This window comes from Bubalus kerabau, chromosome X (assembly GCF_029407905.1).
Source record: "Bubalus kerabau isolate K-KA32 ecotype Philippines breed swamp buffalo chromosome X, PCC_UOA_SB_1v2, whole genome shotgun sequence".
Classification (NCBI taxonomy): domain Eukaryota; kingdom Metazoa; phylum Chordata; class Mammalia; order Artiodactyla; family Bovidae; genus Bubalus; species Bubalus kerabau.
In genome coordinates, this window is record NC_073647.1 from 153,014,130 (window position 1) to 153,027,950 (window position 13,821).

A 13,821-nucleotide genomic window follows, 5' to 3' on the forward strand; every position below is an offset into this window, starting at 1 on the left:
GGAATCTTATTAAAATGCAGATTCTGAACCAGAAGGTCTGGAGTGAGGTCTGAGACTCTGCATTTCTCTCTCTCCAGGGATGCTGATGCTGCTGGTTCAAGGGCCACACTTTGAGAAACAAGGTAATCACTGGAAGCGTGAGCCCTCCAAAGCCAAGGTAAGGAAGCTCATCTCAAATCCTTAAGAAGAAAACTGAAACCAGAAGGTGCATGTTTTTGTTTTTCTTTTTTTGGGGGGGGTCTGGTGGCGGGGAATGTGTGCACGCTAAGTCCCTCAATCGTATCCGACTCCTTACAACCCTATGGACTGTAGCCCACCAAGCTCCTCTGCATGGAATTCTCCAGGCAAGGATACTGGCGTGGGTTGCCATGCCCTCCTCCAGGGGATCTTCCCAACTCAGGGATCAAATCCGCATCTCTTACATCTCCTGCATTACCAGGCGAGTTCTTTATCACTAGTGCCAATTGGGAAGCCCTTTTGGTGGGGCGGGAATAGTATATAACTACATTAATTTATTTTTCTGAAATTCAGGTATAACTCACATACAGCATTATATAAGTTTCCAGTACAACATAATTATTTGGTATTTGCATACATTGGGAAATGATCACAATAAGTCTAGTTATTATCTATTAGCACACATAATAACAGAATTTTTTTCTTGTGATGAGAACTTTTAAGATCTATTCTCTTAGCAACTTCCAAATATGCAGTACAGTGTTATTGACTATAGTCACCATGTTGTACACTATATCCCCCAGAAAGCATGTTTTTTAATACATGTAAGGGTTATGAACAAGAAAATTATTTGCTAGTTATGTATAATCCTATCAAACCTCTTTTAACCTACACATTTCATCTCTCCTCTAATTAAGTCTTTGAACTCCCTCCCTCTACTGTAATAAAAATGGTGAGTTTAATTTCTCATTATGGAGAAACTTCCTATAGTGGAGATGCACAAGATGCACAAGACAAGGGTTTAGGAGACTAGGGTTCAAATCCCAGCTCCACCACTAACAATTACTTTCTGTCACAGAAGCCACAGGACAGAGAAGGGGCAACCAGGCACAGGGAGAGGCAGAAGGCTGGGGGGCTGGAATTGAACAGCTTGAGTGTGAATCCAGCTATGTGGCCAACACACCTCTTAGCAGACAGTGCTACCCAAGTACTTGTTATGTAAAGAAGTGGAACATCTGGGTTCTGTTTTCCTCATCAACTAGTACTGCTTCCCAAATAGTCAAGAGATGGTTGTGGTGGTCTTCAAACATGCCCAGGTAAAAGGAAATATTCTGGGTTTGAAAAAGGTAACAGAAAATAAACCAGGAGAATGCTTTGCCTCTCACTAACTGAGATTTCGGGGGCCATCTCTATGTTGTTGGTTAATCTAAGTTTGTGCGTGCCAGCACGCCCAGTATCCCCCAGTCCCAAGCCTCGGAGAGGACTCATGGGAGCTGAATGGAGGGTGGCTACAGGCGGTCCCACTCCTCTGGCCCGTCCCCTATTGTAGCTGGATTCTTGGTTTTCATCACTGATGCAGGACCTTGCTTAACTTAGAAGCTTTCCATCCCACACATTCTTTTCCCACCTAAATTCTAGCTGCTATTAATAAAGATGGTGATCCTACTCAATTTGTCTGCAGGCTTCTTCCAGAAAAACAAACTATTTCAGGGCTGTTCAATCAAGATAAAAGAAAATGAGAACCATGAACTTTTGGAGTGGAAATCAGAAGCCTGCAAAATCCAGGTCAAATGCTATGGTCTAAGTGGGGTAAAATTAAATGCTTGGCTCTTAAATTACTAATAGAACAAAAATGAATATTTTAAAAATAATCAGTTTTCTTTAAATTTATGACCAGTTGGGTCGTTTTTTTTTTTCTGAAATCACTGTGCGTATCATTAGCCAAGGCAAGGTAATGTAATGGGATTTTAATGCATGTTAAATTTAATAATTAGGTAAGTGGATGTACACTATGCTTTGTGGCATTTATCTAAATAATAGATTGAGTTCTAGGTACTTTTAGATGTTCCTCATTTAATCAAACAACAACATTTTGAAGAAGTCAAGACAAAGAACTGAAGTGACTATTATGAGTACCTATTTCAGGATTTTCTGCCTCCAAGTACAGTCCTATTTCTACTATACCACAGTTATCTCTATTTGTTTTGTTGTATTATAGTTTATTTACAATTTTGTGTTAATTTCTCCTGTATAACAAAGTGATTCAGTGATACATATACATATACACACATATATTCTTTTTTACATTCTTTCCATCATGGTCTATTATAGAATATTGACTATAGTTTCCTGTGCTATACAGTAAGCCCTTGTTGTTTATCTTCTTATGTCTTTATTTATTTATTTGGTTTGGTTGGTTTTTATTTATTTATTTGCCACGCTGCATGGCTTGGCCATGGTGATATTTTAGTTCCCCGATCAGGGGTTGAACGCAGGTCCTCAGCAGTGAAAGTGCAGAGTCCTAACCACTGGCACCAGGGAATTCCCTATATTTGTTTTTTTCCCCCAATTAACTAAGATTGATTCAAATATTTTAGAAACTTCCAAAGAAATATTCCTAAGACATTCCTATTTTTCACTAATAAGACAATAAAGTATAAGGACAATATTGAAATCACTGTTATGGGAATTCCCTGGTGGCCCAGTGGTTAGGACTCTCAGCACGTTCACTGCATGGACCCAGGTTCAGTCACTGGGAACGAAGATCCCACAAGCTGTGTGGTATAGCCAAAAAGAAAAACAAAGAAATCTATTTTTGGTAAAGATAAAAATGGTATTCAACTCCCCAGTAGACCATAAAATCTTTTAAGTTGAAACTCTCTTGACACAACATAAAAAAAATACTGTTTTTGGTCCCCCCAAGGTTCAAACCTCCATGTCCTACACATGATGGATACTCAAGAAATGTTTCTTGAAAGAGAGCATGAATATAGAAATAAATACCACGTGTATGTTTTCCTTTGACAATAGAGAAATGAAACAAAATCCTCAACTTTGTAGATAGAGAGAGGACAAAAATCAAGCTGTTCTTCCCAGCATTACTATAGATGTACTCTGCTTTCAAAGAAATGAAAACCAACCAAGAAAATCGCCATCATTTGTGGCTTACCATGCTGGACAACTGGTTCTTTTAATGGCTCCCCAGCAATTAGGACAAAGTGGCTTCTCTCAGGATCCTAAAGGCAAGAAAGAAAGCAACAAACAATAAATAGATTTATTTTTGACTATCTGATTAGGAATGGTTTGGAGCTGACATTCTGGCCAAATGGATAATGTCCTTAATTCTAAATTCCAGAAATATTTTCTGTGCAATGTGCAATAGGGAAATGCTCATTCTTTAAGATGCTTGGTGGCAATCAAAACTCAAAAATACGTCCCAACCACTAAAATGATAACCTACTCAAATAAAGGAGAATTTAAATTAAGATTTTTCTTTAATTAGAAACATCTTTATGACAAACTATATAAATAACTTGGCTTAGTATAGGGCTTATAACTTCCTACTAAAATTTTAATTTTGAGAATGGAAAATTATTCATGCAAATCCAAAAGGAACATTTTATTACTTTCAACATTTATTACTATTAGTATAAAATATGCCCAAGAAATGCTGCACTAAATGGAACCTTATAAAAACATCCCAGGGACATCTGCTCAGGCAAATTTCTTTCCAAAAGGATCCTACTGTTTTTGTTTAGAATTAAGATGAGGTTTTTTATCCCTGAAACTGGAAAAAATATTAATTATTAAATCCAATATTAGTGTGGATGCAGGGAAAGAAACACTTTTCTATACATCATTAGGGAGATCTTCTATACATCATTCAGTTCAGTTCGGTTCAATTTAGTTGCTCAGTAGTGTCTGACTCTTTGCGACCCCATACATCATTAGCGTGCTGTAATACTTCCAGAGAGCCCTCCTATTGCTCATGTCTTCTGACACAATCATGCCAGAGAAACCAGCAGAAGAACCTCCCACCACACTTGTGATAAGATAAATATGGCCAAATGATTTCTATAAAAGTCTTAATTACTCCCTATTTGCTGTCAAAATGTACTAATGTGAACTCAGCTAAAAATCAACAGAGTAAGCTCTTTAGAGAGAAGAATTAGAGACTCAGATGTAGAGAACAGACTTGTGGACAAAGCAGGGGAAGGAGAGGCTAGGATAAATTTAGAAAATAGCATCAACATATATACACTATAGTATGTATAACAGATAACTAGTGGGAAGCCGCTACATAACTCAGGGAGCCCCGCCTGGTGCTCTGTGACAACCTGGAGGAGTGGGATGGGGGTGGGGGGAAGGTTCAAGAGGGTGCGAATATATATATACATAATTATGACTGATTTGCCATGATGTAAGGTAGAGACCAAGAAGAAGAAATGCAAAAATGCAAAATGGTTGTCTGAGGAGGCCTTACAAATAGCTGAGAAAAGAAGAGAAGTGAAAGGCAAAGGAGAAAAGGAAAGATATATCCATCTGAATGCAGAGTTCCAAAGAATAGCAAAGAGCAATAAAAAAGCTTTCTTAAGTGATCAATGCAAAGAAATGGAGGAACACAATAGAAGGGGAAAGACTAGAGATCTCTTCAAGAAAATTAGAGATACTAAGGGAACATTTCATGCAAAGATGGGCTGAATAAAGGACAGAAATGGTATGGACCTAACAGAAGCAGAAGATATTAAGAAGAGGTGGCAAGAATACACAGAAGAACTGTACAAAAATGATCTTATGACCTAGATAACCACGATGCCGTGATCACTCACCTAGAGTCAGACATTCTGGAGTGTGAAGTCAAATGCGCCTTAGGAAAAATAACTACAAACAAAGCTAGTGGAGGTGATGGAATTCCAGCTGAGCTATTTGAAATCCTAAAAGATGATGCTGTTAAAGTGCTGCACTCAGTATGCCAACAAATTTGGAAAACTCAGCAGTGGCCACAGGACTGGAAAAGGTCAGTTTTCATTCCAATCCCAGAGAAAGGCAATGCCAAAGAATTCTCAAACTACTGCATAATTACTCATCTCACACGATAGCAAAGAAATGCTGAAAATTCTCCAAGCTAGGCTTCAACATTACATGAACCGAGAATTTCCAGATGTTCAACCTTTGGATTGGATTTTCTTTGGATTTAGAAAAGGCAAAGGAACCAGAATTCAAATTGCCAACATCCGTTGGATCATAGAAAAAGCAAGAGAATTCCAGAAAAACATCTACTTCTGCTTTATTGACTATGCTAAAGCCTTTGTGTGGATCACGATAAACTGGAAAATTCTGAAAGAGATGGGAATATCAGACCACCTTATCTGCCTCCTGAGAAACCTGTATGCAGGTCAAGAAGCAACAGTTAGAACTGGACATGGAACAACAGACTGGGTCAAAATTTGGAAAGGAGTATGTCAAGGCTGTATATTGTCACCCTGCTTATTTAACTTATATGCAGAGTACATCATGAGAAATGCCAGGCTGGATGAAACACAAGCTGGAATCAAGATCGCAGGGAGAAATATCAATAATCTCAGATATGCAGATGACAACACCCTTATGGCAGAAAGCAAAAAGGAACTAAAGAGCCTCTAGATGAAAGTGAAAGAGGAGAGTGAAAAAGCTGGCTTAAAGCTCAACATTCAGAAAACTAAGATCATGGCATCTGTTCCCATCACTTCATGGGAAATAGATAGGGAAACAGTGGAAACACTGTCAGACTTTATTTTTGGGGGCTCCAAAATCACTGCAGATGGTGACTGCAGCCATGAAATTAAAAGATGCTTGCTCCCTCGAAGAAAAGCTATGACCAACCTAGACAGCATATTAAAAAGTAGAGACATTACTTCACCGACAAAGGTCTGACTAGTCAAGTGTTAGTCAGGCTTCCCTGGTGGCTCAGTTGGTAAAGAATCTGCCTGCAACACAGGAGACCTAGGTTTGATCCCTTGGGTGGGGAAGATCCTCTGGAGAAGGAAATGGCAACCCACTCCAATATTCTTAAAGCTATGGTTTTTCTAGTAGTCATGTATGGATGTGAGAATTGGACCATAAAGAAAGCTGAGTGCCAAAGAATTGATGCTTTTGAACTGTGGTGTTGGAGAAGACTCTTGAGAGTCCCTTGGACAGCAAGGAGATCAAAGCAGTCAAGCCTAAAAGAGATCAGACCTGAATATTCATTGGAAGGATTGATGCTGAAGCTGAAGCTCCAATACTCTGGCCACCTGATGTGAAGAACTGAAAAAGACCCTGACACTGGGAAAGATTGAAGGCAGGAGAAGGGGACGACAGAGGATGAGATGGTTGGATGGCATCACCGACTCGATGGACATGAGTTTGAGTAAGTTCCAGGAATTGGTGATGGACAGGGAAGCCTGGTGTGTTGCAGTCCATGTGGTTGCAAAGAGTCAGACGCAACTGAACTGAACTGATGACTGATTTGCGATGGTGTAAGGCAGAGACCACTGTAACATTGTAAAGCAATATCCTCTAAACAAAATTGAAAATTCAATGACATTTGACAGAAAAGTAAATGACATTTTGCGGAGTGAAGTAAATGTCCTTTGCCTTTTAAAAACAGATATGTGGCAAGTAATTGAAACTGTTATATTTTGGGAGGTTAAAAAAAAAAAAAAACCACTGCATACTGGGGCATATTTCAAGCATGCAATAAAGAAGTCCTGAGTCAAGAGTTTAAAAACAAAAGAGTAAACTAAAAAGGCTTTTGCTAATTCAAATTTCAAAAATAGATGTCATAAACCTCATCTTCTAGAGATTAGTGTTTTAACCTCAGCATAGACCCTCATTCAATTCCCACTTACTCTGACATTGTATACAATGTTAATGGTTAGGCTTTGTGGTCATCAGATCCATGAGATGCAAAGCTAGAAGACAGGAAAGCACCACTCTACAGCAATACAAGGAAATGGATAGCTTAACATCAATTGTGGACTTCCCTGGTGGCTCAGATGGCTAAGCCTCTGTCTACAATGCGGGAGACCCTGGAAATTAAAAACAAACCAAAAAAAAAAAAAAAAGACTATGAAAAACAGATGTAGAAGCTTAAAAACTAGTCTAGGACCACTTACTGTAGGAGCCAGCAGGCCCTAAAGACATCATCATACTTTATAGCTCAGGATAGTAATCAATATTTTTACATGCTGATGACCCAAGGTTATGAATCAGTTAAACTGTGCATAGTATTATGCAGTAGCCCAGGAGTCCACAAGAAAGGGGAAGGTTTCTTATTCAACTTAAATGTTTTCTTATTCAATGTCATGTTTAAGTGACTAAAAAATTCAACTTAAAAAAAGCATGCAGTTATCCAAAAAGATTTATTTACTAAGGGCTTTGGAGGGGTGAAATTTCAGTGTCAATCAAATGACACATTTAAGAAAAGTATCTTATAAATAGTTCTGATCACTGGTATTACATCATTTATACTTTAATCTGAAGAAGGATATCACTAAAAACTGTTTTGAGGTGTTTGTTTTTAGAGGAGCTAAGCATTTGACTTCTGGTTCAGGAAACGGGGGGAAAAGGATCAGGGGTCATAAGAGAAAAGGGAAGAAAAGGCCAACCTCCTTGTGTCACGGGTTTATGGCTCCTCAGAATGTAAGTTTCTTAATTCAGAAGATATGTCTTTTGTGAGTGACAAATGTGTCCTACAGTTTACACAGTTTGGAATAATAATAAAGTGCTCAAAATTCAAGTTTTGTCCCTTTTGACATTACTCAAATCAAATGATGACTTTCATTTATAAGTCAGACAGTAGGATAAAAGGACACTAGTGTTTGGCCTGAAATGAAAAATGATCCAACTGCTGGGTGTTGAGTTGTTTGGGTATTGGGCTTTCCATTTCAGAAAGCGGCAGGCTGGTCCAAGCTCCTCTGAATGACTTTTTCACAGAATTAACCTATGCATGGACCCTTGTCCTCTAACCTAAGCCAGATGTTTTGGGTCTTTTTCTTTTTCCTTACGTGCATCCTTTTTCTTCCCTTACCTAACCTTCTTTGGTGAAAGCTGATGATCTTTCTGAATTTTCACTAGAGTGCTCTTGTGGCTGCAAGTCCCAATTGCCGCTATCTTGAAAAGTTCTCGTCTATGGCAAGGTGACCTTGGGTACAATATCCAATGAGAAGACTGGTCAAAGCAAGGACAAGGAAAGACCTATTGAAGGTCATGAGTCCCTGTGTGGATCTAAGTCAGTGCCCTATTGGGGTCTGATGAAAAGACTCTCATACAAAGGTAACAGAAGTCCACCTACCTACTGGATAGCTGCCCCAACCTACACTCATGATTTCTGGGGGTCCAGAATAGGTCTTTCACTTTGGCACACCTTCTCAGAGTTTAGTTTTGAGTCAGGACCTTCTGGGTTTATGTAACAATTTACTTTTACAAAATGCTCTGTTATTCCATAAAAATTGCCAAGATATGTCTTGAGTCCCACTGATACCGACAAGAATGATCGAAGCCCAGACGAAGCCCTAAGATTCATCTAAGATGGTGATAACTTCTACACTGTGAATATGCATTCAGAGTTTGTTTGCTTGATTAGAAATATTCAATACAAAGCTTGAGATGGCTCTTGGACTCTGAGAATGAATCTAAAGGCATGCTTTTGCTTCAGAAACATTTATTATAGTGAAATATTACCTGAAAAACATTACCAGAAAGTGAGATTTAACAGGACTTAATCACATGCAATTATTCTTACTCGATTTCATTGTTTATACTTCTTAGGTCAAGTGAAAGTGAAAACAATGAACTGTTACCAGTTTTTGAAGATTAATGGTTTATTTTACTATGAATTTTTATACATCAGCAAAAAGTTGTCTCTAACTTTAAATGGTACTCTTTAACTGGCACCATTCACAGGGAATACATTAAATTAATACAGACTAACATTTAATTAAAATAAAAATTGAAAGACAAATTTGTTAAAGAGTACCATTACTCTCAAGTATGGTTTTAGTGGTAGTCAAAGAGGAATTGATTGTCTACCTTGACAGACTACAAGTAAGTCTGTTAACCCATGAGGCTTAAGACTTTCTCAATAGGACACTAGTACAAACACGGGTTTAAAGGTGAGGCCAAGCCTTCACATCAAATCCATGTGCTCCTGATCAGGGAGCCATCTTGGCAACCAGGATACTAACTGTGGTACCTTGCTGCCAAATCAGCACAAGGAGCCTGAATGCTCAGAACATAGGCTGTTCCAGGCTGCCCATTCCAGTCCAGGCTTAAATGTCCAGAGTAGCCCGGGATTGAGCTCCATCTCTAAGAACAACATAAAAGATAAGGCCATTTTGAAGTCAGTGCTGGGGTTTGGGCTTCTTCTCAGAAGTCAAAGAGTCTGGCTTAACAACTCCTCAGTATACACCAAGCCCCCTGCAGTTGCTTCCCCTCCTGGAAGACTTCAGAGTACAGTCACAAAAGATAATCCACACTGAGTGAAAAAGACAGAGCTCCCTGTGGCCTAAAATGTGCTGGTCCAAGATGTGGTCTACATCAACCCTTCCCTGCCCTCCTCACCTAAGGACTGGCCATTCCAGAGAAACCCACCCAGACTCCTGGGCCACCAGGGAGATGGGCATGAGGGCGAAGACACAGATTGAGAGGCAGAGGAAGAGCAGGAAGAGCAAAACAGAGGAAATCCAGGGACCACCTATCGGCTCCTCATTCCTGCCCACAACTCCGTGCCCGGGGGAACAGGGGAGAACCGTGAAGGCACAGGTCATTCTTTCATCCTCAGGCTACGCCTAGTCCTGAGTGAAGACACCTCTGGCCTGGAGCCCAATTGAATGAGTCCTTTGAGGCCGTTTTCTAGCTGCAGAAAACTACGTGTCCTAAACCTGAGGGCCTAAGGTATGAATCCTCATTAAGTAACATGTATGTGGCATGACCACCTGTCACACCAAGTGTTTAGATCAGTGAACTTTCCAGCTATCATCACTGGACACCCACTGTGTACTAGATTAGGGATAAGCAAAGCTGTCCTTGTAAAGAGCCAGAGAGTAAAGATTTTAGGCTTTGTGGGCCACCCAGTCTCTGTCACAACCATTTACCTGTGGTTTGACAACAACCACAGACAAATGGAAATGAATGGGTGTGACTGGGATTCAATGAAACTTTAGGAAAAGTTTACATCTGGTCTACTGGGAATAAATTACTGATCCCCATGCTGTATGTGGCCTAGACTCTCGACCTGCATAATCACACATAGTCTGACAGCCCCATGCGGCTGGCATCATTATTTCAAAACTGCAGACAAAAAAACTGAACAAAGCCCAGGGGGTTTGAGAACTGTGTCCATAGTCACATGGCTAACGAGTGGCAAAGCCAAGATTCACACCGTCATAGGCTCTTCCTGTGGTGTCTAAGGGGGACTGTCTACTCTTCCTGGATATAAGTGATACACACTCATGTAAAGGCTAATTTTTGGAACTAAGAGCTCTTCCTAATGTCCTGATGGCTCAAGCTACACTTTAGATCAGATCAGATCAGTCGCTCAGTCATGTCCGACTCTTTGCGACTCCATGAACTGCAGAACGCCAGGCCTCCCTGTCCACCACCAACTCCCGGAGTTCACTCAAACTCACATCCATCGAGTCAGTGATGCCATCCAGCCATCTCATCCTCTGTCGTCCCCTTCTCCTCCTGCCCCCAATCCCTCCCAGCATCAGGGTCTTTTCCAATGAGTCAACTCTTCGCATGAGGTGGCCAAAGTACCGGAGTTTCAGCTTCAACATCATTCCTTTCAAAGAAATCCCAGGGCTGATCTCCTTCAGAATGGACTGGTTGGATCTCCTTGCAGTCCAAGGGACTCTCAAGAGCCTTCTCCAACACCACAGTTCAAAAGCATCAACTCTTCGGTGCTCGGCCTTCTTCACAGTCCAACTCTCACATCCATACATGACCACAGGAAAAACCATAGCCTTGACTAGACGAACCTTTGTTGGCAAAGTAAGGTCTCTGCTTTTGAATATGCTATCTAGGTTGGTCATAACTTTCCTTCCAAGGAGTAAGCGTCTTTTAAGTTCATGGCTGCAGTCACCATCTGTAGTGATTTTGGAGCCCAGAAAAATAAACTCTGACACTGTTTCCACTGTTTCCCCATCTATTTCCCATGAAGTGGTGGGACCAGATGCCATGATCTTCATTTTCTGAATGTTGAGCTTTAAGCCAACTTTTTCACTCTCCACTTTCACTTTCATCAAGAGGCTTTTGAGTTTCTCTTCACTTTCTGCCATAAGGGTGGTGTCATCTGCATATCTGAGGTTATTGATATTTCTCCCGGCAATCTTGATTCCAGCTTGTGCTTCTTCCAGCCCAGCGTTTCTCATGATGTACTCTGCATATAAGTTAAATAAACAGGGTGACAATATACAGCCTTGACAAACTCCTTTTCCTATTTGGAACCAGTCTGTTGTTCCATGGCCAGTTCTAACTGTTGCTTCCTGACCTGCATACAAATTTCTCAAGAGGCAGATCAGGTGGTCTGGTATTCCCATCTCTTTCAGAATTTTCCACAGTTTATTGTGATCCACACAGTCAAAGGCTTTGGCATAGTCAATAAAGCAGAAATAGATGTTTTTCTGGAACTCTCTTGCTTTTTCTATGATCCAGCGGATGTTGGCAATTTGATCTCTGGTTCCTCTGCCTTTTCTAAAACCAGCGTGAACATCAGGAAGTTCACGGTTCACATATTGCTGAAGCCTGGCTTGGAGAATTTTGAGCATTACTTTACTAGCATGTGAGATGGGTACAATTGTGCGGTAGTTTGAGCACTCTTTGGGACTGGAATGAAAACTGACCTTTTCCAGTCCTGTGGCCACTGCTGAGTTTTCCAAATTTGCTGGCATATAGAGTGCAGCACTTACACAGCATCATCTTTCAGGATTTGGAATAGCTCAACTGGAATTCACTTACATACAGTCAAAATCACAGAAGGGCATGTAACAGAACCATGCCCCTGGGTCACGGAACTGATGGCTTCAGCCGACTCTTTTCCATCCCACTGCCTCCCTATTTCTGGCTCCCCTCACACCTTCATTCTGGTGTTCTGCTTCAGCTTCCAAATCCTGATCACCTGCAGTGTGCCCTGTGCTACATCACAGGGAGGCCTGCGGTTGTCAAGTTAAACCAGGTAATGTTACTGACTAACCTGGTGTCAGGAGGGTCTCTGGCTTATATATAGCTTCCATGCCTCTTTCGTGCATTGGGTGGAAACAGACGAAATCGCCATTTTTGTAGGTCAGATCTGGCAGTTTCATACAGTTTAACCTAATAACAGTGAGCACAGACCCCAAGATACGCATTTCCTCTAGAGCTCCTGTGCCTCTGCTTCCTTTACTTCACTGCTCCTGGAAGTGCCACAGAGAATTAAAAGAGCAATAGGGGAGCAGTCAGCAAAGGCAGCCTTCCCCACACCCACTGAATTCTACCATGCCAGGGTCAGAGGGCTGGCAGTCAGTCAGATGGCCTCTCTACCAGTCACCTGCATACTGACACAGTTTTAATCCCTACTTTTCAAAATTCAACTTTGCAGGAGCTTTGGCACAACTGTCTCCTCAATTTTCCTTATTAGAATGGCACAAAGCAGCCATCTGGGCCTCATAGGCTCACAAGATGACTTGTGAGTGACTTGTCCAAAGGAATAAAAGAAGGAACATGAAGAAATCTATCAATGAAGATTAAAAAGCTCCTTGAAAATATCAGAAACTTTACTTACAAAGCAAGGATTCAACACAAAAGGACTACGAGACAGAGCATATATTCTTCTCAGTTCGACATGGGGCCGAATTTCAAAGGGTTCCATGGGACTATGTATGGAGATGTACATTTATACCCCTAGAGTGCTGATCCATTTTCACTTATGCTAAAGATAAAATCAATCAAGTGTATAAAGAAAGAAAAAGTAAGAGACAAGGAGACCTGTTGCCTCAGATTTAAATTTCTAGGGGTAAACAATTCGGACTTTTGATGATTCCTAAAGATGAGGAATCGGTATAGATAATACCTTAAAATAAACCACTAGAAATAACTGAAGTTAATGAAACTGGTTGATAAACTTGTGGCACAGTTTCTTTCCCTGAGGAAGAGAAAAAATTATTCAGGTACACAGGAGATTTGGGCATTTTTTTGGAAACTGGAAACTAGTAGAAAGTACAAGTTAAAAAAGATTAAAGCAATTTAAGTGTCCATCAACAGAGTAATGGATAAAGACAATGTGGTACATATATACAATGTAATATTACTCAGCCATAAAAAAATGGAAGTTTGCTATTTGTATCAACATGGATGGACTTAGATAGCATTATGTTAATTGAAGTAAGTCAGAGAAAGAGAGATGCTATATGATAATACTTAACGTAGAATCTAAGAAATACAATAAACTAGTGAATATAACAAAAAAAGCAGACTCACAGATACAGAAAACGACTAGTGGTCACCAGAGATAGGGGAGGGGTAATATAGGGATGAGGGATTAGGAAATACAAACCATTGGGTGTATTCTTGAGATAGGCTCAAGAATGTATTGTACAACATGGGGAATATAGCCAAAATTTTGTAATAACTGTTAATGGAAAGTAACCTTTAAAATTATACTAAAATTTTTAAAACAAAAAACTCTTTTGAAAAAAGAAATATTTTTACTTTTACCTTGTTCTCCACGTGGACACTGTCACCTTCTCCCAGCACGGCTGTGTGATGAGGTTCTATTTTTTGCTGTGCATCATCAGGTCCTACAAAAAAGACGACCCACTTAATTTAGTCCTCACGATGGTACATTTCTCATATGAATACAAATTT

At 40.2% G+C, this 13,821-nt stretch overlaps 1 protein-coding gene across 3 annotated transcripts in view; it reads right to left on the minus strand.

Annotated features, from left to right (window-relative positions):
* PIR (pirin) overlaps positions 1-13,821 on the minus strand; it is a 97,763-nt gene that overhangs the window by 3,090 nt on the left and 80,852 nt on the right. For all 3 annotated transcript variants that reach the window (XM_055563174.1, XM_055563173.1, XM_055563175.1), the window contains exons 8-9: positions 13,672-13,754; positions 3,128-3,194 (exon numbers count right to left, since the gene is read on the minus strand). In XM_055563174.1, coding sequence (XP_055419149.1) covers positions 3,128-3,194; positions 13,672-13,754 — 150 coding nt within the window. The remainder of the gene's footprint in view (positions 1-3,127; positions 3,195-13,671; positions 13,755-13,821) is intronic.